Source organism: Acipenser ruthenus, chromosome 6 (assembly GCF_902713425.1).
Source record: "Acipenser ruthenus chromosome 6, fAciRut3.2 maternal haplotype, whole genome shotgun sequence".
Classification (NCBI taxonomy): Eukaryota; Metazoa; Chordata; class Actinopteri; order Acipenseriformes; family Acipenseridae; genus Acipenser; species Acipenser ruthenus.
Window position 1 is genome coordinate 34,579,984 of NC_081194.1, and position 27,861 is coordinate 34,607,844.

The 27,861-nt window shown below is 38.8% G+C and overlaps 1 protein-coding gene across 1 annotated transcript in view; it reads right to left on the reverse strand.

Annotated features, from left to right (window-relative positions):
* wdr26a (WD repeat domain 26a) overlaps positions 1 to 27,396 on the reverse strand; it is a 108,194-nt gene extending 80,798 nt beyond the window's left edge. Inside the window, exons 1-3 of the mRNA XM_034017007.3 lie at positions 26,664 to 27,396; positions 24,982 to 25,081; positions 23,684 to 23,740 (exon numbers count right to left, since the gene is read on the reverse strand). Of these exons, the coding sequence (XP_033872898.1) occupies positions 23,684 to 23,740; positions 24,982 to 25,081; positions 26,664 to 26,974 (468 nt within the window). The 5' untranslated portion in view covers positions 26,975 to 27,396. The remainder of the gene's footprint in view (positions 1 to 23,683; positions 23,741 to 24,981; positions 25,082 to 26,663) is intronic.
* Between the last annotated feature and the right edge of the window lie 465 nt (positions 27,397 to 27,861).

The window sequence follows — 27,861 nt, forward strand, 5'->3', positions numbered from 1 at the left end:
AATAAGAGATTTTATAAAACTGCGTTTTTAGTCTTGACTTGAAAACTGTAACAGTCTCAGCTTCCCTGACAAATGAAGGCAGGGCATTCTACAGAGCTCTACAAGAAAAAGCCCTACCTCCTGTGTTGCTTTTGTTGACCCCAGGAATAACCAGCAGCCCCGCATCCTGTGATCTTGGAGTGCAGTTTGGAAGATACAGGGTCAGTAACTCCTTCAAATAACTAGGTGTTAATCCATTCAGGGCCTTGTAAGTGAACCGCAAAGTCAATTCTATACTGCAGTGGTGCGCAAACCTTTTAAATGCTGCCCCCCTTTTTCAGCATACATTTTGTTGTGCCCCCCACCGACATGCATATTAAAATGTTAGAACTTAACTTTATATTTTAACAGGTAGTCCCCACCCCCCATTTTCATGTAAATTGCATATTTTTTATAGATGTTACAAAAAGTCCCAATTTAGCTAAAATACATAAGCATATCACAAATTAAACATTCAAAATCAGTCTATAAATCTTGGCGATTCAACAATTTACTAAACTGGTAAATTTGGAAAGCATTATTATTCAGCAATTAAATCTAAAAAATTAATCTGGGTTTTCACAAAAAAAAATAGTTATTTTTCCTGCTAAATCTGAAGCTAAAGGGCTATGTACACCAGACATGAGCGAGCGAACTTAAGGAAAATACAGTTTGCACACAGGGAGCGAAGCGAATAACACGAATACAGCACGAATACAAGTATATATATATATAAAAAAAAAAAAAAGAAACACAACTGTAAATAGTCATGAAAAGAAAAGACTGTCTCCTTTTGTGGAGACAAAATAAAATAAATAAAAACAGACAGTATGGGTACACTACACACTGAAAAAAAAGTAAACAGTTCGGGGAATACTGCCGGCTTGTTAAAGAGCTAATGTGATGATGATTATTATTAGTCAACATAATTAAAACAAAAAATAGGAAACCAGTGTGTGGTGCTCCCCGTCACTGATTAAACAAAGAAGATTTAAGATGAAACAAAGAGAGACAGACATACCATCAATTTCCAATTGCTATTTCTTGCCATGTGGCGTCCTTTTTATTGTCTTTATAACCATGACACTGGCATCATAAAGAACATTATATTTCTCGACTTTTATAATTAAATTGTTATTGATGTCCATTTTTTATTTTATTTCTGTGGTAATCGCTGCATGAGCGAGACAGTGACAGTCATTTCTGATTGGTCCATTGCGATGCAAACAGCGCATAGCGTGAATAGAAATAAAACAAATGTATTTCGATATTTGCTCGCTTCATTCGCGCCGCTCGCTTCAGTTGCGGTGTGCATTACTTCATTTAAATCAATAGTTTTAATTATTTTGTATTCGCTCACGTCGTTCGGCCATTGACGCGTTTGAGTTGGCTGATTGTATGCTGCAGCACTTAAATCTAGGAAAACATTTTTTTCTTTTTTCTTTTTTTATTTATAGAAACAGAACTGCCGCTTTAGTCGTAGTCACAGCCCCCACTTTTCCTGGTTTTAGTCAGAATTCTAGCAGCGGTATTCTGAACAAATTGCAAGTGGGATATTAGAAAAAAGTGCATTACAATAATCAATTCTAGATTAAACAAAGGCATGCATTTGTCTCGGCATCAGATACAGAAATAATTGGTCTAAGTTTGGCTATATTTCTCAAATGGTAAAAAGATACTTTAGTAACAGTAATTAATGGAATCCACTTTTGGTCAGATGTAAAGTTTAAGGCCATAGTCATTTTGCCCAAAGTATTTATGTAGCAAATATGAAGTTTAAATCTCATATGGTGTCCAAGATGTGGAAAGATGAGGATAAAACAAATGTTCACTTTTATTGGACACTGAGAATTACAAAATATCAAGAGAATCATAGAATAAAGAGGAGTATCAAAAGGTCAAAGTGTGCAGTCTATATCACTGATATGACTAGAGGTTGCGCTGGTAAAAAGTTTATTTTTTACTGGTCCACACCTGGAACGATACTGATAATCATAGAATACAGTGGCGTATCAAATATGCGCCACCTAATTGGGATGTCTGCTAACAGGATACAACTCTGGGAGAAGGTTATGCTATTTATGTCATTTAATGCTATTTATGTAATTTAATTGGGATACAGTATTTTCAAATGAACGGAGATCGCTTTTCAGAGCAAGACAGGTTCACGCAGCACAGTGCAGCGAGTAGTAATTACGCTGTGACTTGCGTAAACCACATTGAACTTTTGAAGGATCTGGAGTCTCCTGTGGTTTCTCAGGCAGCTGTTGAACACTGGCACCGCCTTGTGATAAGATATTGATTGATTTCATTCTTTCATTTCATGAAAAAAAAAAAAAAAACAGCGACTCATTTTGTTTAGGAATAAAAAAAACAATGGACTCGTATTTTTAATTTGTATTTAACATTTAATCATAATGTGATGTGATTTCCTTCTTTTTCTTTTCATTTAGAAACAAAAAAATGTGACTAAGGGTCATCTCAAATGCCTCATTTATTGGAACAGCCGCTTATTCGTGATATCTTTACTTCTTCCGAGGCGTCCCTAATAAAGCGGCGCCGACTGTATTTTACAGGAGATGAAAGTGAGGAGAAGTTAAAAAAAAAAAAAAAAAAAAAAAAAAAAAAAAAATATCTGAAAAAGTGGCAGGAATCTGGGATCCACTGCTGTGTTGGATTTTTTGCTCAGGAACCCAAATTGAATGAAGTTAAGATTCAGATTACACCTGAAATTAGAATGTATACCAAATAATAAATGTACTTTAACTGCTGGTTTCACAAACCCAGAGATGCAAATACCAGAGTGAACAAAACAGCACCTGCCAAGCAAAATTAGGTAAATGTTAAAAAAAAAAATGTTTTGACAAGTCAGGATGGTAAAATAGGGTCTGTGAAACTTGATGCAAGTATTCAGTCAAATAAAATTGAGGTAAAATATATATTTAGTTTTCTTAAATAAATGCTGTACAGCATGTCTTTTCTTTTAATGTTTTCCTTTGGATCTCAAATGCAACTTGTTTACATCAGAAAGTCACTCCAAGAACTATGTACACTTTCAATTGTTCTTGTTAATTTCTATTTTTGTGGCACCTTCCTTTCCCCCTGTTGTTTGAGCTTTAATAATAACAATAACAAAAAATAATAATAATAATACTACTAAGCCTAAACATTGAACCTACAAAAGAAGGCACACAACATACTTTCAGTGCGGGCACACACAAGGCAAGAGCTCTTGAACTTGATCTAATCATCCACTCGTTTGGGCCCATTTGCAATACTAAGCATTTCATATTGTAAATGTTTATTTTAAAGCTCAAAGTTGACATTTTCTGCTTCATATTATGTTACTGTACGATAGTGAGGTCAATTGGCTGATGCTATGCAGGAAGCAGACAGGAGAAGTAATAAAATGCAAATATTTATTGTTGAACTTCAAATCAGAAAAAAAAAAACTTAAACAAAAAATTAAACAATGCAAACAAAACAATATATTAAACTCAACCCAACTATTTATAAATATTCTTTTTGGTATTGAATCAATTTTTCAGAGCACACAGCTACTCTGCAGACCCCCAAAAACTAATAATACACTGCACCATATTGGATTCATACATGCAATGATATAAAAAAAAACCAGAGCGCTAACATATATACATAATGCAGAACAATACAAAACCTAATCTAACACTCCCCCAAATACTTGTATTGAGCCCGCTCCCGACTATATTAGCGTCCCTGTGAACACGCGTGCGCTCCTCAAGATGGCGGTGCCCTGCAACCCATACACCAGCAAAAAAATCGATTCCGATTAAAAACTAAAACGGTAAATCCTAAAACTATACAGCGTTTCTTAAACCTTATTATAGGGAAACATTATCAAGCGTTTGAAATAATAAAAAAATGTGTTTATAGCAGCCTGTGTTATTGCCATGAATATGTGCACCTATTCCTGGCCATAACCAACCACAGCCACCGCTAAACTTTATGGGGCTAAAAGAAAACGCCAGCCCCGGAATGCAACAATGTCAAAACACTAGAATGAAGATCGGGAAGGCAAACTCATCGGTGCTGAGCAGCGGAGACGAGTCGCTACAGCTGCAGTGAGTGTGGACAGAGGCTTGGTGCAGTGCCAGATGGGTGAGCTGAGGCACCTAGTTCATCACCAGTGTGCGGAGACCCAGCGGCAAATAAGATAAATCCTATTGGTGCTTTCCATGGCTGAAGTCACTGGAGAAGACCAAGAGCCAGGCGAAACCTCCTACTTGAGTCCAGGGAATGCAGAAAAAGAGCCTGCTGCAGGGCCGAGCGCCGCAGCGACAGCACCCTGTATCAAGGTCAACAGGTTTAAATGGGCGGGATAGCTGGGAGGCTTTGCACAGCATCTTTGAAGCAATTGCAGAAATAAACAGATAGTCAGAGAGAGAAAAAGGAGCCCATTTGATGCTGCTTAGAGCAGCATCCTCCCTTACCCCCGTAAGAAAGGACTGATTACACCGTAGCAGCAATAGAACAGCAATTCGGACAAACTGTGTCCAGTTTCACCCACGTAACATGGCTAAAAGAAGCGGCGGAGAGAACTGGGCGAGTCACCAGGGGCCTTGGGGAATGATATGACAGTTAATTCAGCGCGCACACTCAGAACTGACAACCGACGCTAGGGATAAAGTGGGGCGTGATGCATTTATACGGGCCATAATGCCGTGCCGGCGTCTAGAGCAGATTTTTCCACCAACCCAGACTGCCCCCTCACACCTGCAAGCAGTTTGCAATGGCTTTGACGGATGTATGGTAGCCCAGGACATCCCTGATACAGCCGAAAACCCCAGCAACGCAGTTGTTTACCAAGCCTGATCTGAAGATCTGATGACAGTGACTATGTTTGACCGCCGCATGTGTTGGAATTGCGGCACGCAAAGGCCACATTCAAGCTGCAGCCCTCACCCACCCCGGCCACTGCTACTCAAGCCCCATCTGTTGTAAAAGACAACAAGACGATTTAAAACGGGGGATGCCGGCTCACGATTCCCCCTTGCCCTCTGAAAATGCTGTGATTGTGGGGCAGATTGGCCAGGGTAACTACATGCATGTACCTTGCACCGTTGGCAGGTTTCAGTACAGAGCCCTGTTTGATAGTGGTGCCACCATCACCCTCCTCTCGCCAGTCATGCGTTTCTTGTGGTGAGATGCCAGTGAAGCTTCATGGATGCCTATCAATGTTTGTTTGAAAACTGTGTCTGGCCAGAGTGCTACAGGAACTTGAAGTTGGGCTGGGAGACACCACTCTCCGGCATCCAGTCTGCCTGGCTGACATCGGAGAAAAATGTATCCTAGGGGCTGATGTCCTGACAGCTCTGGAGGTGAAGATTGACCTGGGACAGCGCAAGCTACAAGTCCAGGGGGCAGCCACTGTGATCCAGCTACATCCAGTAAAGGCGGGGGTGCAACAGGCCAAAGCCACACAGGTCAAGGGTGCTTGCCAACCAACCCATTAGCTCGCCACCGTGCCAGCATGTCAGCCAGCTAACCTGCCCACCAGCGTGCCAGCTCAACAGCCCGCTTGCTAGCCAGCTCACCAATCCAAGCACCCACTGGCTAACCAGCCCACCAGCATGCCAGCCCGACAGCCTGCCGGCCAACCAACTTGGTCCACCACCACACTGAAATATGGGATGCAGCGCCTAGCCACGAACATGTCCGACAGCTTCTGCTAGCCAAGGAGGCTGCGGCAGGTGGAAATGGCCCTGGGATGGTCGCACGATGAATGTGGCCAAAACCGCATTCACCATTGGACATGGGCTATGGCAGTTCCGGGTAATACAATTTGGCCCGTGTAACGCCCCCGCCACCTTCGAGCAGCTCATGCAGCGGGTCCTCATTGGCATGCCCCGTTCAACCTGTGTAGTCTACCGTACATGCTGCTCTCGCCAACCTGAGGAAAGTGCTGGACAGGAACCGGGCATCTGGCCTGAAGCTGCACCCTGGAAAGGACCACCTGAAGCATCAAGGAGAAGGGGCGGCACTTTGACTGGACCACAGAGTCCGATGCTGCATTGCGGCAGGAGCAAAACTACTGCATTACCCGGCGGGAGCTGCTAGCAGTGGTGCAGGCGGTACGTCACTTTCTCCCCTAACTGTGCAGCCGCCCAATCATCATATGCACCGACCATGCCTCAAGGCATGTTCAGCAGTTTTGGTGTACCCGAGGAGCTTCAAAGCAACCAGGGGCAGAACTTTGAATACCGGATCTTTGCAGAGCTGTGCCGACGGCTAGGGATCCACAAGACATGCACCATGCCAGAGCGACGGGCTGGTGGACTGGACCCTAGCCACCCAACTCACCATCTAGACTTGCTGGGACCAAAGTGACAAGGATTCCTACCTACCCTTGGTGTTGCTCGCCTACCGGACGGCTGTGCAGGCACCGTTGAGGTTTGGGAGGGAGCTGTGCACCCGTGAACTTACTGTTCGCGCCCCCACCAAACCGTCTGACCCTGACTACGTCCATGATTTGCAGGACCGGCTGGACCAGGCTCACCAGTTTACCCACGAAAGGCTGGAGGGAAAAGGATTGAGGCAGAAGCGGGCATAATATGTTAGAAGCCGGGGGCAGGACTTTTAACTTTAAACGTTTAAAACGTATAAACTAAAATAAGTGGTTAAATGTTGAATAATATGCTAGACGTATAACCGGTCATGTGACAAACTTCACCAAAATTTATCATCATATACAGTAGTCCGTCGCATATCCGACTGTTGTGGTGCAACAGTAAGGGCAGATATTATAAAATGGAAGGGGTTTGGCAATTGCCTCCAAGTAGTTTTTCCAAGTGTGCAACAGAAAGGATTAACACTGGGGCGGGCTTTATTCTCAGTCGATCTGGCGCTTCATTGGTGCAATCTGTGTTCATGCTGTAGTAGTCGTGGTATGGTATCCAGTCTACAGGGGTAAGAAAGTTAAAGCTAACCACTTCCACACCATGACGTATGCATGTATGTCAAATGAAAACCCACTTACAGTACCATGCCGTATGTGCGTACGTCAAGTTTCCCATTCTATTCTATGATCAGTTTTTCAGTCTAGCTTTTCATTCTCTAAGGCAGTGCTAGTACTGTGGAACATGCAATGAAAGTCGGGGGAGGATCAGGTGACATTTGTATCCAATTGCGTGTCATGTTGCGATTCCAATCTACCTGTGGGCGTTTAGAAGACCGAGATATATTGCGGGAGGTCATTCAGCTTTTACAAGTATATATAGTGTTTTAAATTATTTTTTGTTTTGTTATTAGTTTTACTTGTTTAGTTGTAGTTTATATTGTTTTTAGCAAAAGCTAAACATGGCAACATACGTGGAGAGCACCAACGGGAGTGAAGCTGGTTCAGAGGATTTTAATACCAGCGACAGTGATGCTGACTTATCACTCAGCGATGATGATGAAGAGGATGTGGACCCAAGAACGGTACAAACTGTAAAAACAAACGAGCATGCAGCTACTTTACAGGTAAGCCAGCTGCAAACGGGAAGCTGTTTGGTTTGAAATGGCAGTGCTGTGACAAAGAACTATCAAATCACAACAGTGTACACGCATTTGTGACTATCCCTCCAACACAAGGGAAGCAGAGACCGCAATAAAAGGTACAGGGTCTGCTACGAAAATGAAAACAAAAGGACACAAGAAAAATGTGCAGTGATTGCAAAGGCAACCCCGGGTTCTGTTGTATTGAACATGAATATGTAGTACACAGGAGCATAAAAGGTTAATGAAAAACACAGTTTAGGTCATTTATTTGTGTTTTATTCATCTTATGTTACCATTTTATATTACAGGTTTGAAAACATTATTATTATTTTCAAAATCTGGTATCTGGGAATCACCTTCAAAATCACACACCAAGTTAAGTGGCCTCCACCTGTGTTAAATTGTAGTGATTCACATGATTTCAGGATAAATTCAGCAGTTCCTGTAGGTTCCCTTTGCTGGGTAGTGCATTTCAAAGCAAAAGACTCAACCATGAGCACCAAGGCGCTTTCAAAAGAACTCCGGGACAAAGTTGGTGAAAAGCACAGATCAGGGGATGGGTATAAAAAAAAATATCAAAGGACTTGAATATCCCTTGGAGCACGGTCAAGACCATTATGAAGAAGTGGAAGGTGTATGGCACCACCAAGACCCTGCCTAGATCAGGCCGTCCCTCCAAACTGGATAACCGAGCAAGAAGGAGACTGATCAGACAGGCTACCAAGAGGCCAATGGCAACTTTGCAAGAGCTACAGGCTGTTTCTCATCGGCAGGGACTGGGGCACTTGTCAGGATAGAAGGGAAAATGAATGAAGCAAAGTACAGAGAAGTCCTTGAGGAAAACCTGCTGCCCTCTGCAAGAAAGCTGAAACTGGGACAGAAGTTCACCTTTCAGCAAGACAACGACCCAAAGCACACAGCCAAAGCTACACTGGAGTGGCTAAGGAACAAAAAGGTAAATGTCCTTGAGTGGCTCAGTCAGAGCCCCGACCTAAATCCAATCTAAAATTTGTGGCATGACTTAAAGATTGCTGTCCATCAACACTCCCCAAGGAACATGACAGAGCTTGAACAGTTTTGTAAAGAAGAATGGTAAAATATTGACAAATCTAGGTGTGCAAAGTTGGTAGAGACCTATCCCAACACACTCAGAGCTGTAATTGTTGCCAAAAGTGCTTCCACTAAGTATCAACTCAGGGGGGTGGAGACTTATCCAATTATGATCTTTCAGTTTTGTATTTTTAGTATATCATTTTTTTCTCAATAAAAATGTTTTTCCCCTTAACAGTGTGGAGTATGGTGTGTAGCTAAGTGGAAAAATATCCTCATTTAAATTCATGAAACTCTGAGGTACTGACACAACAAAATGTGAAAAAAGTTCAAGGGGGTGTAGACTTTGTATAGGCAATGTATGTATGTCTGTATGTATGTATACACACTTTTTTTTTTTTTTTTTTTAGATTCCATTGATTTTTTAGTATTACATGCAAGACAGCCGCTATAAGATCGGTACCTTTATTAAATGTGCACGGATGAATCTACCGATTAATCAACTAACACCCAGCTAATTAATAGTGCTGGGACGAACACAGGATTTTCATCTTCGGATATGCGCTCAATTTAAATATTCGTTCGGACATACGTTTGTTTTTCAAAAAAGTAATAAAAGCCATTCTATTGCTCTGAAAGCAGGCAGAGACAGCATAGCAGCAGAGGCAGGGGGCGTGGCCATGGACCTGTTTGTGTGCCTTTATTTTACAGCAAGACCTTACAATATGAAACACGTTAAAATAGAAAAATATCCCAGGAGTAAAGAATAAGTTGTGTAGGATTTACTTTACCCTAGTGAATTAACTATAAAACAAAGGATGCCAAATAGCAGTTCAAGTTAAACATTGTTTTGTTTATTCCCGAAATAAATAGTACATAAAATTGACACCGCATTTTATTTATTTTTCTTCATTCCCTGCCACTGCAGTTTCTTCACAGTAAACAGTGGCCATAGACACGTTTTCATAAAGCAATAACATGAGGTTTGCTTGTGCTTTTTTGTAGCTGAACAAGCAAATAAACTGAAATTTAACTTTAAACATTTAAAATAAAACAAAACGTGGAAATGGGAAAAAAACTCACCATTTTGGTTCTCATTTATTACATTCCACATAATAGAAAGTCGCATCAAAATACACACAATCTATATAAAAATCACTACACAACATTTTCTAGAAGTTGGGTACTGTTTATGTAAGGCATTTCAGAATGACATGCTTGTTTCTGTCCCATGAGATTCTGTCTCGCTCTGAAGCAGCACAACACATTTTTGTCCCAGATGGCTTTCCATAGAGATCATAGGAGTGCGTGCGCATAATCTGGTTTGTTTACTTTTTGCTGTCTAAAATTTAAATAGAGGCTCAAGAGCTGCTGTGTTTATATAATATTAATTATAATTAATTAATATTATATATATATATATATATATATAATGCCTTGAAAAATAAGTTTTCACACCCTTAAACATTTCACATTCTACTGCCTAAAAAATACATTTCAAAATGCATTAAAGTAGGAGTTTGTTTCACTGATCTACACAACATCTACACTTTCAACGTGAAATAACAATTATAGAAATATTCAAAAAGTAATTAAATAAAAAACCAAAAAGTCTTGATTGCATAAGTCTTCACACCCTTTGTCACAGCAAACCCAAATTAGCTCAGGTACAACAAATTGCCTTAACAAGGCACATAAGTTAAATAGAGCCCACCTGTGTCCAATCACAATAGTTCAACTGATTCGAATACTCCTGGATGAAGAATCAAGCTGTTTCTGTTGTATTAAGTGAATATGAAGCAAATGGCAAAACATGCCGAACAAGGAGCTGCCAAAAGAACTCCGGGATAAAGTTATTGAAAGGTACAGATTGGGGGAACGCTGTAAGAAACTTTCAATGTTTTTGAATATCCCTTGGGGCACTGTCAGGTCCATCAATGTAAAGTGGAAACAGTTTGGCACCACCAAGACACTGCCTCGATCAGGCCGTCCCTCCAAAGTCAGTAGCCGTGGCTTAAGGAAACTGCTGAGGGAGGTCACTGTGAGGCCTAAGATTACTTTAAAAGAACTACAGAGGTGGTGGGGGGGCTTAAGGGAGTGGCTGAATAGTGGGGTGCATGAGAGTGCTGAGATTGGGGAAAATGTTGACTGTTCAACAAACATGGCCTGTATGGGAGGGTGGCAAGAAGGAAGCCACTGCTGAAAAAGAGCCATATGATGTGCCGCATAGCTTTTGCAAAGAATCACTTAGGGGACACTGCACGCATGTGGGAGAAGGTTTTGTGGTCTGATGAGACCAAAGTGGAACTTTTTGGTCTCAATGCTGAGCGATATGTGTGGCGTAAACCAAACACAGCACATCACCCTGCTAACACCATCCCTACAGTAAAGCATGGTGGTGGCAGCATTATGTTTTGGGGATGCTTTTGCAGCAGCGGGGACAGGGAGGCTTGTGAAGATCAAGGGAAAGATGGATGGTGCAAAGTACAGGCAGATCCTGGAGGAAAACCTGTTCCAGTCTGCCAGAGACCTGGGACTAGGGAGAAGATTCACTTTTCAGCAGGTCAATGATCCTAAGCACAAAGCAAAAGCAACAATGGAGTGGCTCAGCAAGAAGAAAGTGAATGTCCTCGAGTGGCCTAGTCAAAGCCCAGACCTGAATCCTACAGAAAATCTGTGGCAATACTGCAGTCCACAGACGATCCCCACCCAACTTGAAAGAGCTTGAGCTATTCTGCCAAGAAGAATGGGCAAAAACTGCACCATCCCGCTGTGCTAAGTTGGTAGAGACTTATCCAAAACGACTCATGGCTGTTATTGCTGCAAAAGGAGCTTGCACCAAGTATTGACTCAAGGGGTGTGAAGACTTATGCAATCAAGACTTTTTGGTTTTTTATTTAATTACTTTTTGAATATTTCTATAATTGTGCTTTCACGTTGAAAGTGTAGATGATGTTGTGTAGATCAGTGAAACAAACTCCTACTTTAATGCATTCTGAATTGTATCTTTTAGGCAGTAGAATGTGAAAAATGTTCAAGGGTGTGAAGACTTTTTCAAAGCACTGTAATATACATATACAGTGGATATATATAGGGAGGCTGTGTGGTCCAGTGGTTAAAGAAAAGGTCTTGTAACCAGGAGGTCCCCGGTTCAAATCCCACCTCAGCCACTGACTCATTGTGTGACCCTGAGCAAGTCACTTAACCTCCTTGATAAAGGTGTCTGCTAAACAAACAAATAATAATAATAATAATAATAATAATAATAATAATAATCTCTCAGAACTCTTTCATTTGCCATTTCTTTAAACTGTCACGCAAATTCTGGTGAGACGGTAAATAAGTGCAAGGTATTTTTGTCATGTTCATGGGGGGTGTGGTGGGAGGCTTAAGGGAATGGCTGAATGGTGGGGTGCGTGAGTGAGTGCTGGAGTTGGGGGAGCCTGAGTGGATGAATGTTGGGGCGCGAAGTGGGGCTGCAGTCCCTCATTAGGTGGAGGTGGGGGTCCGGAGGCTATTAAGGTCAGAGTGGGGTTGCAGTCCAGGAGTCTGGGAGAGAGCAAAAGTGCAAATGCCAGCAATAAGGGGATTGTTCAGTCTGTTCTATTATTATACTCCCAGTTTCCCTTCACTTGCTTTTATTTACCTTATTTTGTTGTAAAATAAAATTGGCATCAGCCAATGCTTGCTTCTGCCTCCATCCTTTGAACCTTTGTGTGTGTGTGCGAGAGAGAGATAGATAGATATATATATATATCTATCTATATCTATATCTATATATCTATATATCTATATCTATATCTATATCTATATCTATATCTATATATATATATATATATATTAGACACACACACACACACACACACACACACACACAGTGGTTCCCCCACCATTCTACAGGACCGGCGGCCCGTCGGGTCAAAAAAGGCAGCCGCCGGGCCTACATAATTGGAAAATAAAATTAATAATTGCACGTGTGAAGTTAGTCTTCAGGTTTGTTTTAGTCGAACAGGCTCTGCAAGACTCCTGCACCGCCTCGCCTCCCCACCCCTACATAACGTGACATATTTGGTTGTTTACGTCATGTGAATGACCCGGTGGTTGTACTGAAACATGATTGGCTGTGAAATTACGGCCAATGAAAGAAGTGGCCAAATATCCTATCAAAATATGATTGGGTGAGAAATGATACACAATGCAAGAAGCAGATTATCATTTACAGTCACTCGGGTAAGTTTCAAAACGATTTTTTCTCTCACCAGCACAGTTAAATTTTAAAATATATACATAGCTAGCGCAAGTAGCCTAAATTAGTTTGATTCCAGACCAAGCAATTACATTACAAAATACAATTTGTTGCTTATTAAACGCATCATCTACAGTGTAACTTTAATGATGACATGAATATCGTGAGCGGATTAGTATAAAATGTTGGTTGGACCATGTTATTACTATCATCACCGATGGGTAGCTAGCTAGCTAAGTTACTAATATTTGGGGAAATGTTGAAGCTACATCACATACACTGAGATAAATGATTCAGTTTTATCAAAAATTACTACATACTGACATTTAATCGGAATTAGGCCCAATGGTCTGAAAGTAATTAATGCTCGTCTTGCTTTCATACCCATCGCATTCAGGGCCGGTTACATTTAACGTGTTTAATATATACCGTATATAGTTCACATGGCTTCCGTTTCACAAATCCAGGAAAATGGGCCAGTGTGCCAAAAAGCTGAAAATTAATTTACAAACCATTTTTTAAAAACATAACTATGAACTAATCCTAACTTTCATATATGTTATATTTGTTGTACTTTTACAAATCTGTTTTTCTGCAACTAAGCAACCAATAAGCCAAAAGGAAAGCGCTGAAATCAATAAATCATAAAGAAAGTAATTATGGAAAAAAAAAAATGAAGATGAACATTTAGAGTGGACGCTTCATCTGGCTTCATTATGACAGTGAAAAAAAAGCAACGTTCTGCCTTGTTTGGCATCATTTTCCCAGACTTGCAGATAAAACAACAGCTTTATTTGTTGTGAATTCAACATTTTGTTTACATCATATCCAGTCTCACAGTAAGATGTCCTGATGGATACCCAGATATTGGATCAAATTGTCTAACTTTTTGATTTCGGATTCGATGTATTCAGGTCAAAAATGCCATTCACAATCTTTCCAGGACTCATTGGTATCACTCAACAAGATTGGCGCTGACTTGGGAGAAGCTACACAAGCGACAACACTCTGAGAAGGATTGTTATTATTTTGTATTATGAATATTGTTTTAATAGTGTTTATTATTAGGAATGGGAATTTCGAATAGTTTCCTATTTGAATACACAGGGTGCAACATTTTTGTGTATTCAATTACCCGAACTCTGGTCCCTTACGCTCCCAAGAATAAAAGGCAAATGCGTGTGTACAAGCAGACAGCATAACAGTGTAAGCCTGTAAAGTTTAGCCGGGTTCACAAAGTGTACAAACAATGCCAAAGATGAGATTTCTTCGTTCAATACCCTATTTCCTTAGGCACAAGTTTTTCCTTTTGTTTACTGAATTCAAATACAGAACTCAAGCAGCAACGTCACAGCGCGCATCTCTTCCAATTAAAGCAACAGTAGCATAATATTGCGCAAACCAAATGATTTTTGCTGTAGTGTATTCAGAATAAAATAACACCTATCATATAGCAACCTAAATATTATACAACTGTTTAATTCTAACAAATAATATTTATAAAATAATCTTGTGTAAATATTGTAACCTGGCCAAAACAATAGAAAATACATTCCAACATTATAATAGTTTAACATTACTAATTACAACTAGCCATCAAGTACTGACATCAGATGAATCTAAATTACTTTTATTCAATAACCTATAAATAATTCAAAACAAGGATACATGTTTGTACTTTTAATGGTCAGTACAAATGCTGATGTTACTCCATCCATTCACAGAAAGTCAACAGTAGATGTTTTACATTGAACTGCAGTCCAGAGTTAAAAAAGAACTCCTTTCCAACTCCAAATATCTTGCCTTTTTTTTATATATAAGTCACTGCGTTGTTCTACTTAACATTTAGTATGTCGTTATATTCATCATAACGTTTAATTACCTTTCGAATTTCGATGTTACCCAAGTTTGGGTTACTTCTTTTAGCACTTGCTATATGCCATGCTCCCAGAAGCTGTTTCACGACTGGCTAGCAACAGCTGCAGAAGCTGCTGTGTACATTCATTACAGCGGAACTCATGCAGGGATTTGTTAACATTAGTTAAAAACAAGCCAATAAAATTAGCAACATTTTCAAACAGAATACTATTCCTGTAGAATGTTGCTATTACAAGCATTGCATAATTAATTAGGGTCCTTACATTTAAGATGCAAATAACAACAGGTGTTAAGCATCAGCGGTAAAAAAATAAAAGAAAGACGCGTTTGCTTCTACTAGTAGCTAATGTATAAGGTTTTTTCTGTGTACTCGAATATGTAATATGCTATTGGAATTATTATTTTTTTGTGTAATTGTGTATTTGACTACACTGACCCATCCCTAATTAGGATTATTATAATTCAGTTTTAGCGTTGCAGTGACCATATGGTAACAGCTTGGTTGCAGGTTTGATTGTGAAAAAATTAGTATCATTTGTACACATACATTTTCAAATCTTGAATACAGTATTTTCATTTTCCGACAAGCACACAAATGAGTGCATGTTAAATGGCTTCGTTTAGCCACTTTCTTTTGAGACGTGGGCTCTCTTTGGTTACCACACAGTTAGAAACATACTGAAAATAAAAACCATCATGAAAAAATATATAAATATATTGGGCCAGATAAATGGGTATGTTTACAACCTAAAAGGTTGATTGATTTGTAACTCTAAAGGAAATGCTTTGTGTAACTAACGATTATAAAATGTGAAGTGTAAATTAGCAATGAAGAAGTATAATGCTGTTAATAATCCATATGGGAGAGTATTTTCACTTATTTTGACACTTCCTCCAATGATCAATTTTCAGTTTGCTTGCATGAATTAAGATTTGTGTGTTGAAGTGTCAATGTAAGGCAAATCAAACTTGTTAAATATCACAGACGTGAGTGTTTGTTTGAAACAGTCTGGAGGTTTACTGACTTCCAGTTTCCGAATATGATCATCAGAAGGCCATGGCTGTTTTTTTTCACCAAGCCACACAAAAATAAGCTGCAGAGACGACACCTGCACTTTGTGCAAATAACAGCAAACTCCCCCCTCGGCCCTATGTGATTTTCTAGGGGAAACACTGTGTGTATACATACATATATATACACATACACACAAATATATACACACACACACACACACACACACACACACACACACACACAGTGCCTTGCAAAAGTATTCAGACCCCTGACCAATTCTCTCATATTACTGAATTACAAATGGTACATTGAAATTTCGTTCTGTTTGATATTTTATTTTAAAACACTGAAACTCAAAATCAATTATTGTAAGGTGACATTGGTTTTATGTTGGGAAATATTTTTAAGAAAAATAAAAAACTGAAATATCTTGCTTGCATAAGTATTCAACCCCCACACATTAATATTTGGTAGAGCCACCTTTCGCTGCAATAACAGCTTTAAGTCTTTTGGGGTAAGTATGTACCAGCTTTGCACACAGTGTCGGAGTGATTTTGGCCCATTCTTCTTGGCAGATTTGCTCCAGGTTGTTCAGGTTGGTTGGACAACGCTTGTGGACCGCAATTTTCAAACAGTGCCACAGATTCTCAATGGGATTGAGATCAGGACTTTGACTGGGCCACTGTAGGACATTCACCTTTTTGTTCTTGAGCCACTCCAATGTTGCTTTGGCCTTGTGCTTGGGATCATTGGCCTTGTGCTTGGGATCATTGTCCTGCTGAAAGGTGAATTTCCTCCCAAGCTTCAGTTTTTTAGCGGACTGAAGCAAGTTCTCTTGCAGTATTTCCCTGTATTTTGCTCCATCCATTCTTCCTTCAATTTTAACAAGATGCCCAGTCCCTGCTGATGAGAAGCATCCCCACAGCATGATGCTGCCACCACCACCACCACCATACTTCACTGTAGGGATGGTGTGTCTTGCGCCACACATAGCGCTTTGAGTTTTGGCCAAAAAGCTCTATCTTGGTCTCATCTGACCACAAAACCTTTTCCCACATCGCAGCTGGGTCACTCTCATGCTTTCTGGCAAACTCCAGACGTGCTTTCAGATGGTACTTTTTGAGTAACGGCTTCTTTCTTGCCACCCTCCCATACAGGCCAGTGTTATGCAGAGCTCTTGATATGGTTGACTGGTGCACCATTACTCCACTCCCAGCCACTGAACTCTGTAGCTCCTTCAAAGTGATTGTTGGCCTCTCTGTGGCTTCTCTCACAAGTCTCCTTCTTGTTTGAGCGCTGAGTTTTGAGGGACGGCCTTTCCTTGGCAGTGCCTGGGTGGTGTGATGCAGCTTCCACTTCCTGATTATTAATCCAACTGTGCTCACTGGGATATCCAAACACTTGGATATTATTTTGTACCCTTTCCCTAATCTATGCATTTGTATTACTTGATCTCTAACTTCTGTAGAATGCTCTTTGGTCTTCATTTTCCTTCAGATTCACAGCCTGACCAATGATCCTTCAACAGTGGGGTTTTTATCCAGAAAATGTGACAGCAACTTTAATTGTTCACAGGTGGAGGCCAATGGAAAGGTAATTGTGTCCTCGTTAGGGCAATTTCTTTCATCGGTGTAAACTGGGAGCTTCCACAGCACAGGGGTTGAATACTTATGCAAGCAAGATATTTCAGTTTTTCATTTTTCTTATAAATATTTCCCAACATAAAACCAATGTCACCTTACAATAATTGATTTTGAGTTTCAGTGTTTTAAAATAAAACATCAAACAGAACGAAATTTCAATGTACCATTTGTAATTCAGTAATGAGAGAATTGGTCAGGGGTCTGAATACTTTTACAAGGCACTGTATATATACAGCTCTGGAAAAAATTAAGAGACCACTGCAAAATTATCAGTTTCTCTGGTTTTACTATTTATAGGTATGTGTTTGGGTAAAATGAACATTTTTGTTTTATTCTATAAACTACTGACAACATTTCTCCCAAATTCCAAATAAAAATATTGTCATTTAGAGCATTTATTTGCAGAAAATGACAACTGGTCAAAATAACAAAAAAGATGCAGTGTTGTCAGACCTCGAATAATGCAAAGAACATAAGTTCATATTCATTTTTAAACAACACAATACTAATGTTTTAACTTAGGAAGAGTTCAGAAATCAATATTTGGTGGAATAACCCTGATTTTCAAGCACAGCTTTCATGCGTCTTGGCATGCTCTCCACCAGTCTTTCACATTGATGTTGGGTGACTTTTTGCCACTCCTGGCGCAAAAATTCAAGCAGCTCGACTTTGTTTGATGGCTTGTGACCATCCATCTTCCTCTTGATCACATTCCAGAGGTTTTCAATGGGTTTCAGGTCTGGAGATTGGGCTGGCCATGACAGGGTCTTGATCTGGTGGTCCTCCATCCACACCTTGATTGACCTGGCTGTGTGGCATGGAGCATTGTCCTGCTGGAAAAACCAATCCTCAGAGTTGGGGAACATTGTCAGAGCAGAAGGAAGCAAGTTTTCTTCCAGGACAACCTAGTACTTGGCTTGATTCATGCCAAAGCTGCCCGATTCCAGCCTTGCTGAAGCACCCCCAGATCATCACCGATCCTCCACCACATTTCACAGTGGGTGCGAGACACTGTGGCTTGTAGGCCTCCCCAGGTGTCCGTCTAACCATTAGACGACCAGGTGTTGGGCTAAGCTGAAAATTGGACTCATCTGGGGGTGCTCTGACAATGTTCCCCAACTCTGAGGATTGGTTTTTCCAGCAGGACAATGCTCCATGCTCCATGAAAATCAGGGTTATTCCACCAAATATTGATTTCTGTACTCTTCCTAAGTTAAAACATTAGTATTGTGTTGTTTAAAAATGAATATGAACTTATTTTCTTTGCATTATTCGAGGTCTGACAACACTGCATCTTTTTTGTTATTTTGACCAGTTGTCATTTTCTGCAAATAAATGCTCTAAATGACCATTTTTATTTGGAATTTGGGAGAAATGTTGTCAGTAGTTTATAGAATAAAACAAAAATGTTCATTTTACCCAAACACATACCTATAAATAGTAAAACCAGAGAAACTGATAATTTTGCAGTGGTCTCTCAATTTTTTCCAGAGCTGTATATATAGAGACACACACACACACAGTTCTAGTCAAAAGTTTACATACCCCAATGGAAATGTATAATTTCTAGAAATTTCTCAAACAAAGAATTTTAGGAAAAATCTTTTGTAGCAAAAGTTTTGCTTTTGTGTACAATTATTTATTTCAGCAATTTATTTGCAAAACTCCAAAAATGCTAATTTAAAAGTATTCATACCCTTTGATGCGATGATAGTATTGTCTACAAGGTTCTAGAAATTTCAATATGATAATGCATAACCTAATTCTAGAAAAGTCTAGAAAATGCAGGTTTGTAGGTGAACATTCTTAGAGTATAAAAGGGTTAGGCATAGGATGATTGCTGTCATTAACAAGAAGTCAATATGGGGGAAAAGTAAAGAGTTATCTGAAGACCTTAGGCAGAAAATTATTTATTATCATAAAGCTGGAGAAGGAAACAAGAAGATTTCAAAGCACTAGAGTACCCCAACTTCAACTACTGTTTCTATTATCAAGAAGTACAAGACTCATGGTACTGTCACAACGCTCCCTCGGTCTGGAAGAAAGAAGGTTCTTTCACCAAGAACAAGTAGGAGAATTGTGAGGAAGGTTAATAACAATCCGAGATTGACTACCAAAGATATTCAAAGTGAATTGGCTGCAAGTGGGACTGGGGTTTCCATTCCATGGTGAAGGTTTCAATGGTCGCAGGCCAAGGAAAAAGCCACTCTTAGGAAAACGTCACAAGGACAATCGCTTTAAGTAAAACAGCATTTGAATGACGGATATGAGTTCTAGTCGAAGGTTTTGTCGCGTAACTAAGCAAAAATCGAGCTATTTGGTCGCGCTGATAGTCATTACATTTGGAGAAAGTCTGGTGAGGCGTACAAAGAAAAGAACACCATACATACTGTCAAGCATGGAGGTGGTAATATCCTTCTATGAGGCTGTTTTTCCTCTAATGGCACAGGGAATTTATTCTCAATACATGGTAAAATGGATTTCATAGCATACCAAAAGATACTGGCCAATCATCTGAAACCCTCCGCTACAAAACTTGGTTTAAAGCGCAACTAGAAGTTCCAACACGATGCAAAGCATGCATCAAAATCTACTTCAGAATGGTTAAAGAAGAATAAAATCAAGGTTCTGGAATGGCCTAGTCAAAGTCCCGGTCTAAATCTGATCGAGAATCTTTGGTATGAGTTGTGCACAAGAGAAGTTTTGCATTGAATGGTCAAAAATCCCTAATTGAAGTTTTGCAAAAAAATTGCTGAAATAATCTATTTCTTGTAACTTTTTTTCCTCATCCACAAAAGCAAAACTTTTGATACAAAAGATTTCTCCTTTAGGCTAATTATTTGTTTGAGAAATTTCTAGAAATTATAAATTTCACTTTTTCAGAATGAAGAACCCAAGTCAAATACCTACTCTAAAAAGCGAGTAAGCCTAATAATATCTCTAGTAACTTCTTTATCCTCTATTGAGGTCCTATTTCTACTATTTTTTATTCTTTTAAGTGATGGTAATAAGTCAATAGAGTTAAAGGACAGCAACTGTTTACATCATTATAACTGACCTTTGATAAGTGACAAAAAATGTTAATCTCAAGGTGTAAAAAACCTAAACGTCACATGACCTAAATATGGCAGACAATATGAAGTCAATACCCCAAACTGTCCCCAAGATAAGAGGCCTGGTAAGTGCAGTGGCTTTGCAGAATTACTACCACAAAAGCGTTAAGATTTGTTGAGCATACCAAAATATCACATGATGACCACAATAATGAGTCACAGGCTAAAGTAGTGAGTAATGTCAGATTTTGCCTGAATAAAATAACAATGAAAATGTCCTAATATCATAAGGTAAAATATGAACTGTTGAATTAAAATCAAAATCAAATATAGGATCCCATTGTGAGGATGCAAAATTAAACAAAATAAAAAGTTGTGAAATAGCAATTAAATCCTATAAAAGTAGAATGAGCACTGAACTTCAAACGTAACTAGAAATGGAAGGTTTTGTCAACAAAAACAAACACCACTGGGTTCTTAATGTAAGAGGAATGGTCACCAGCAGTAAGTATGTATAACGTATGAAGTCACCATCTCAAATGGTGTCTTAGATAAGTCTCAGACACTGTGGCGGCAGCAGCTTTGTACAGTTACTGACAAAAAAGGGTTCATTTTTCTTGTAGATTCCCCCCCCCCCCAAAGGAGTTTGATTACTACTTTAAATGTTAACTGAATTGGTTTAAGATATATAGAAGTTAAAACGGTGGGGTGAAATATATAAGCTTCTCTAATTTAGATGCATAAACATATATTTGCAGAAACAGAGGACATGGTGTTTCTCATAACACACTTTCTTTAGAAGTTTAGTATGTCAAAAAAAATGCAACCATTTTGTGCCTCCCATGCTCTTATAGTATACTGTCTTGACTGCAATGCTGTCTGACGCAAAAGATCAATATTTAATAGATAAATATTAATATAAATTTAAAGCAAGATGTTAAAAGCCAGTTGCTAGTTGACAGTCAAGAAAACTGATCATTTACTTAATATTCTAAAAACAATTGGTCCTGTGATTGTCAAAAAGACTGAGCTGCTGAGTAATATTAACGTTTCAATGACAAAACCTGTGGCAGTTTTATTGCTGTGCTAGGCAGCCCATGAATAAACCAATTTTGCACTTGCATGCTATACTATTAAACAGTAATGAAGATTTAGACTTTTTTAGGGCATGTACTGTACTTCATTACACCTAACATCTATTAACAGAGAACCCAGTGTGAAAGAAATGTGAAATAAGCTACACAAATGTCACAAACAAGTCAATATGATTAACATGTAAAATGTACAGTTATACAAGGAATTTGACATTTTAGGAGAAGGGGAGATGCTGCCTCAGTATGCATGCTGGCAAAAGAACAAAGCAGTATTTTATTCCAGACTGAAGAAGATCTGAAAAATACTGCTTAACAATTTGCAATTTTAAAAAGTGCAAAGTAATGCTTTGAAATTAATGGTCTTCCTATTGTTAGTTTTACTAACATGATCACAGGTCTGATTTTAATGCGTTGTGATTATTTTGGTTCTTTATTGTTTTTAGACTAATCCAATATGCAACTATTTCAAATACAATGCTCTTGGTAAACTGCTGCGTTCTGGAACTTTTGCTCCATGCTCTAATTACTGCTAAACCAGTGGCGGGAGATTGAACTACAACACATGAAGTGATTATCTACCAGGAAGCAGCAGAAACTTATAATAGCTTCTATATTTTGATAATATTACAAGTTCTTTAGAAAAAATATTGTGCCTTTCCAACAAAAATCCACAGACAGTCACGATTTTTGTGTATACATAATTCAAGTTTAATAATTTCTAATATCTTACTGTATGCAGTATATATAGGGCTTCATTTTTCAATGCTTATTTTTTGCTATTTGCAATACCCCGAAAATCTTCTTTTCGGGGCTTTCGTTTTTTACAGATTGTATGAAATTATTGTTTTTGGTTATTTTCCAAAATGCTTGGACTTTTTTCTGTCACAATATGTTTACTCAGCATCAAAAGAAACGTATCACTTATATTTGAGCAGGCGCTGCTCTCTTGACAGATGTGGCATGTTGTTTTTTTCTAGGATTTTCTTTATTGCTTTCATTCAAGCTTGCAATTCAACAGCTGAAATCACTCCATAGCCAGTCTCACTAATTAGGTGATTAAGTGCATATGCTTCAGTCATAATCAAGCGTGTCATGGTCATGGCTTAATGATCGAGTGATTAAAAAGAAACCAAAAGCATTTCGTCAATGTCCATCATTTATATACCTTATTGTTTTTCAATTCCACATGTTATAATAGCAATAAGTTTATTTTGATGCTCGGTATAGTAACTTGACAGTACTTGCACATTTAAGTTGTACCTTCTTTCCTTTGTTGTCTTCCTCAACAAAATACTTGTGGTCACGGGACATTCTTCTGGGGTTTTTACATTGACACACTCTGAAATTTTAACCTATTTAACTGTAATACAGCTTTACATCCCGGCGAACAAGCCTCCATTCCTGTAATCTCGTTTTAAATCTCGCAAGCAGAGTCTCTACTAGAAAACGTAGGAATTTGCTGCCACTCAGTAGTTGAGGCGGGTTTAAAGTATGCAGATCGAATCACTGACATTTACAAGTCAGGAAGGAGGGACATTGCCCAACTGCACTGGGAAAGGTAGTTATTTTTGTTTTGTTTTTTTTGTTTGTTTTTTTATGGGAAAAGGGTGGAGTCATGTGAATTGACTAACAATTTCCAGTGTTTTTCCTGTGTTTATTGGCTATACACCGATTTTATTTTTTTTTGTATCTGTGTGTTATCATTTATCAGTTAAAACCGAAAATCAAAAGCCCTAAGTATATATTATAACCAAAGTACTGTAGAAGAAGCAGCTTCAAGCGTGTTATTATAGATTTCAATTAAAAACGTACCCAATTGTGCATCTATTTCTTACAGCAAAATGATTAAACCAATAAAGAAAAAAAGGAAATTTTGTATCATGGCTGTATAAACAAACATTTTAAATAATGCATGAAAAATAAGCGCTTTTCAAAGTGTTTTTAATCCCAGACATGGGACAATAAAAATACTAAAATTCAGGAATCCAACAAACTAGTAAATCCAGAGTTACAGAAAACTGTGTAAAGGTATGAACAGGCCATTCCAACATTCAGCATATCTCAAGCACTGCAACAGTTTCCAACTCAGCTTGGAATAATCCATATGTAGAACCCTCTTGTATTTCATTTTGTTTTCATGATTCAAAATGCTTTTGGTGTAGGCTTACCACAATAGCATTAGGAGAATGCATCAATGACTTCAGCTCATTCAGGTCATTTTCAGCCTGTGAAACAACAAAAAATGGTTACTTCAGCATATTTATGAAACAATGCTATTTTGCAAATTAGCAAATGAAACAAAGTAACAAAAAATGCTACATCTTGAACAAAAAAAATATTAAACTAGTTACAAATATTCTTTTAATTTATTATTGACATTTCATTAACATGTTTTTTTTAGCCAGAGGGACATGACTTTTAAACTAACAATATTATAAGAAATTACTGTTAAACCTGACAAAACGAATTACTTAAAAAAAAATTTAAAAAGAAAGAAATTGGGCAGTGTGGCTGCCTAACATAAACAGGCTCTACCCCAGTACATGTAGTCACTTGTCCAATATCTCGTCTTTAAAAAAACATTTTAAAACAAAAATTAAAAATAGGTTATACAGTGGGCTTTTCCACAGTAGCCATGAAGCTACCAAAAAAGGGTTCAAAGCTCTGGTTAATATTTTTCTTCATTAGACATAACATCAAAACCAGTCCTGTTATAACATGGGACTATATTCAGGAATCTACAGTTACAAGTTTGGATTAAAGTATTGCAGTAGGCCAATAATTGAATTAATAATCTGCCCAAAATCCTTTATTATCGTATTCCTTCAAATTTAACACTTTAAAAAAAAAATTATCTTCTCAAAAATGGCCTGTGTCTTCAATTCGAGTATAGCGATTCGTGTATTAAAATCGCCAAAAAAGATGCGACTGCTTGAGTACACAAACAGGAACACGACCAGAGAAAAGAGGAACAAAAATGTTACTCCCTGATCTCAAATCATCCATGACATACAGGCAGCCATTTTCAAAGAAGCTGGAGTCATTGTCTGGGAGATGTCAAGTGATAAAGAGGTCTCCTCCAACTCAGAGGGTGATAACTAGGAAAGGTTTGCTGTTGTTACAGACATGTTAATTTACCAAAATACAATATGCTTTACCAATATACCTAATAGATGAGTTTGTAGCATTTAATTGCAGAAAATGTGAGTATTCCTTTGTATAATGTATCACTAAGGTTGTATCTTTGTAAATGCATCTATTTGATGTTTTATTTTTCTCAAATTGAGAGTGGGAAATTACAGCTGCATCTTAAATTTGAAGGAATATGATATGTCCATAGTATATCATTTTGAATGTACAAGGGACTTCATTTTGATCAAATTGTCTTTCACGACCATACATTCCACGATCACAATATCTATTATTGTTGAGGCAATTATTACAAATGAATCCCAAAACATACCACCTTGTCCCACTCCCCCTCCATGACGTGGTTGCGGAATTTGGTGGCAGCAGGGTGTTCCAAACGACATCCCGACTCTTGCATTAACAGATCAACTGTTTGGCTGTGGAAAACAATTGTTTTTTTTCAGAAATCAAAAGAAAATTATTTTTAAAGCTGTTTCCCTGACCCATTTCCAGTCTAGCAATATTTCATCCCAAGTTGTTCTTCAATCAAAAGGTTGGGGCTGAATGAGGCCACGTATTTTAATTCTGGTCTTAAAACCAAAACTGCCAGTCAACGTGTAACTTTAACAGGTAGTGTGGCTAATCTTATACAGTTATGTGAATTATTTATTCAGGATTTGCCAATTCTAATTTATTGTGTTGTCCAGTATAGAACAGTGGATCAGCTATGTTTAAGGACTAGGACATTCTAATTCCCAGTCTTTAAATATAACCATTTCAACACTTCTTTTTTTTATATATATATAAACACAAGACATGACATTTTCAAATGGAAAAATCGTAATTTATACTTCCTTAAATGATCTAACTCTTCGCAACCAATACAATTAAAAATAAGGATCTGACTGACTGCACAAGAATGTAGTTTTAATATAAGTTGCAAAGAATGTAAGTGCATTTGCACCAGCTCGGTTTATGTAGTATCATTCAACCAAAATAATACAAAAAAAATGTTTTCTTGTAAACATACAGTGCATATAACCCACTATAATTAGTTTTGCCAACGTTTCTAATACAAAACAGCTGTTAACATGCACATTCCACTCTTGCCATGAAACCAAAAAGACCTGGAGTGTTCCAGTGCACTTTTTCACGATTAGTAATGACACATCCACTCATTTGTGGGAGAACATCTCTCAGTTTTGCGTCAACTGTGACAACCATAACGATGATGTCATCCAAAGTAAGCTCATTTTCTAGAGTTAAAAAATAAATTAAAAATCAGAATTAGCCTAAAGCTTACTATGACACGTAGCAAATCAGATGAGATTTGTAATACACCAAAACAAATGTACCCTTACTGTCAAAATAATGCAAGAGATAACGGTTTCTGAAATAATTTAGTACATGTTCACATCTTATAGAGTATATTTAGCTCTATTTTCAGACACTATTGTTATTTATATATCGCCATGTGTTTAACATACGGTGTATTTACTTCCTTCCTTCCTAATTAGGGAAATAAAACTGATATGGCGTGATACTGTAGTTATAAAAACAAATAAGGAGGCTGAAAATTAGTGGATGAAATTAAAAGTACGGCTAAAATACTGTACTGTATTAGCCTCGTGCTTAACACATAATATTAAAAAAAAAAAAAAAAAAAAAACACGGGTATGCATTTCGTAATTGCTTGTGTCAGCCTTCTGCTCCCCCCCCAAAAAAATGATTTATGTTCTTTGTACTAACTAAGTATATGCATCCATCGAACGACGGAGGTGGTGAAATACGACTCAAAAACGAAACCTTCAAAATATATTAATTTTATTAGTATATATTTCTTTTTGCTTGGTTTTGTTTCATATTGTATTCTATTAAAAATCTAGTGTCACTACCAATCCAAGATATGTGCTGCATTGTCCAAGATGGAAACCCTCAACTCGGCTGTCTCACGTAGCCTAACGTTTAATATTTTGTGATGATTATTATTATTATTATTTTTTAAATAAATGTACTTACTTAAGCCCTAAACCATGAAGATGTTGCCCTATCAGTCTGATGACATCTTCCTCAGACTGTGAAAGTCTTTTCTTTTTCTTCAAGGTGGCCCCCATCTCAGAGCCCGAAGCAGCAGCTGCAGAGGAAGCGGGGGCCCCTGGGTCACCCCCTGACGGAGCCCCGTTATTATTATTGACATTGTTTCCGTTGTTATTACTAGGTATTAGCCCGTTAGAATGGGCCTCCTCAGTGGAGGAGGATTCCCCGTTCTGGGCAGCAGAGAGACAGGCAAGCTCCTGATTCTGTCCCTGTCCTGCCCCGTTGGCCTGCATACTGTTACTGTTATTATTAACAAGGTTTATATTAATGTGAATAGCAGGAGGATGCGGAGTCGCGAGTCCCAATACAACCGCAGAGAGGCCCGCTGTCCCTGTTGAAGCCCCGGGCTCTCCTGCTCCCTCCGCCGCCGAGGCTCGGTGTTTCTTCCGCGGGGGCGGCGACGCTCCGTCGGTGTCCGAGTCGGAGGAGGAGGAAGCGGAGGCCAGAGTTTCCTCGCCGAGAGCGGCCGTGATTAGAAGCCAATGAGGCCCGGGATGGAAAGGGGGTGTCAGTTCCCGGGATTCAACGCTCTTAAAACGGCTGGAGACACTGTTTCTCTCGCCTGTCTCTCCGTTTCTTGTTGTTGTTTCGCTCAAAACAGCTGCAGTCCCGTAATGGAGTCCAGACGCACTGACGTCACCGGAAATTCCTATACTACCCTGCTTCCGGGGGCATGATTATATAATCTATAGGCGGCGCATATAAACATTATTTGCATAATGGTTCCACAGATTCAAAACATTACGCTGAAGAACTGCACGACTTAATTTTAAATTCTGTTGGAGAATAATGCAAATCACACTGATGTCATTTAACATATTTTTAGCATAATAGTTGTGCACATACAGTACCTATAAGCTGTAAAAGAAAGCTTGGCTTATTATTTATAGCCTTTTCTGCATGTAGAGAGAGAGAGAGAGAGAGAGAGAGAGAGAGAGAGAGAGAGAGAGAGAGAGAGAGAGAGAGAGAGAGAGAGAGAGAAACGTGCACCTGGCACACCACTGACATCAGGCACTACCATCTCTATGACCAGGTGCACCTCAACAGGGAGGGCGTGAGGCTATTTGCTAAGGTCCTTAAGTATACCGCCCTGGGCCGAGACCCCACCAGCACCTACACC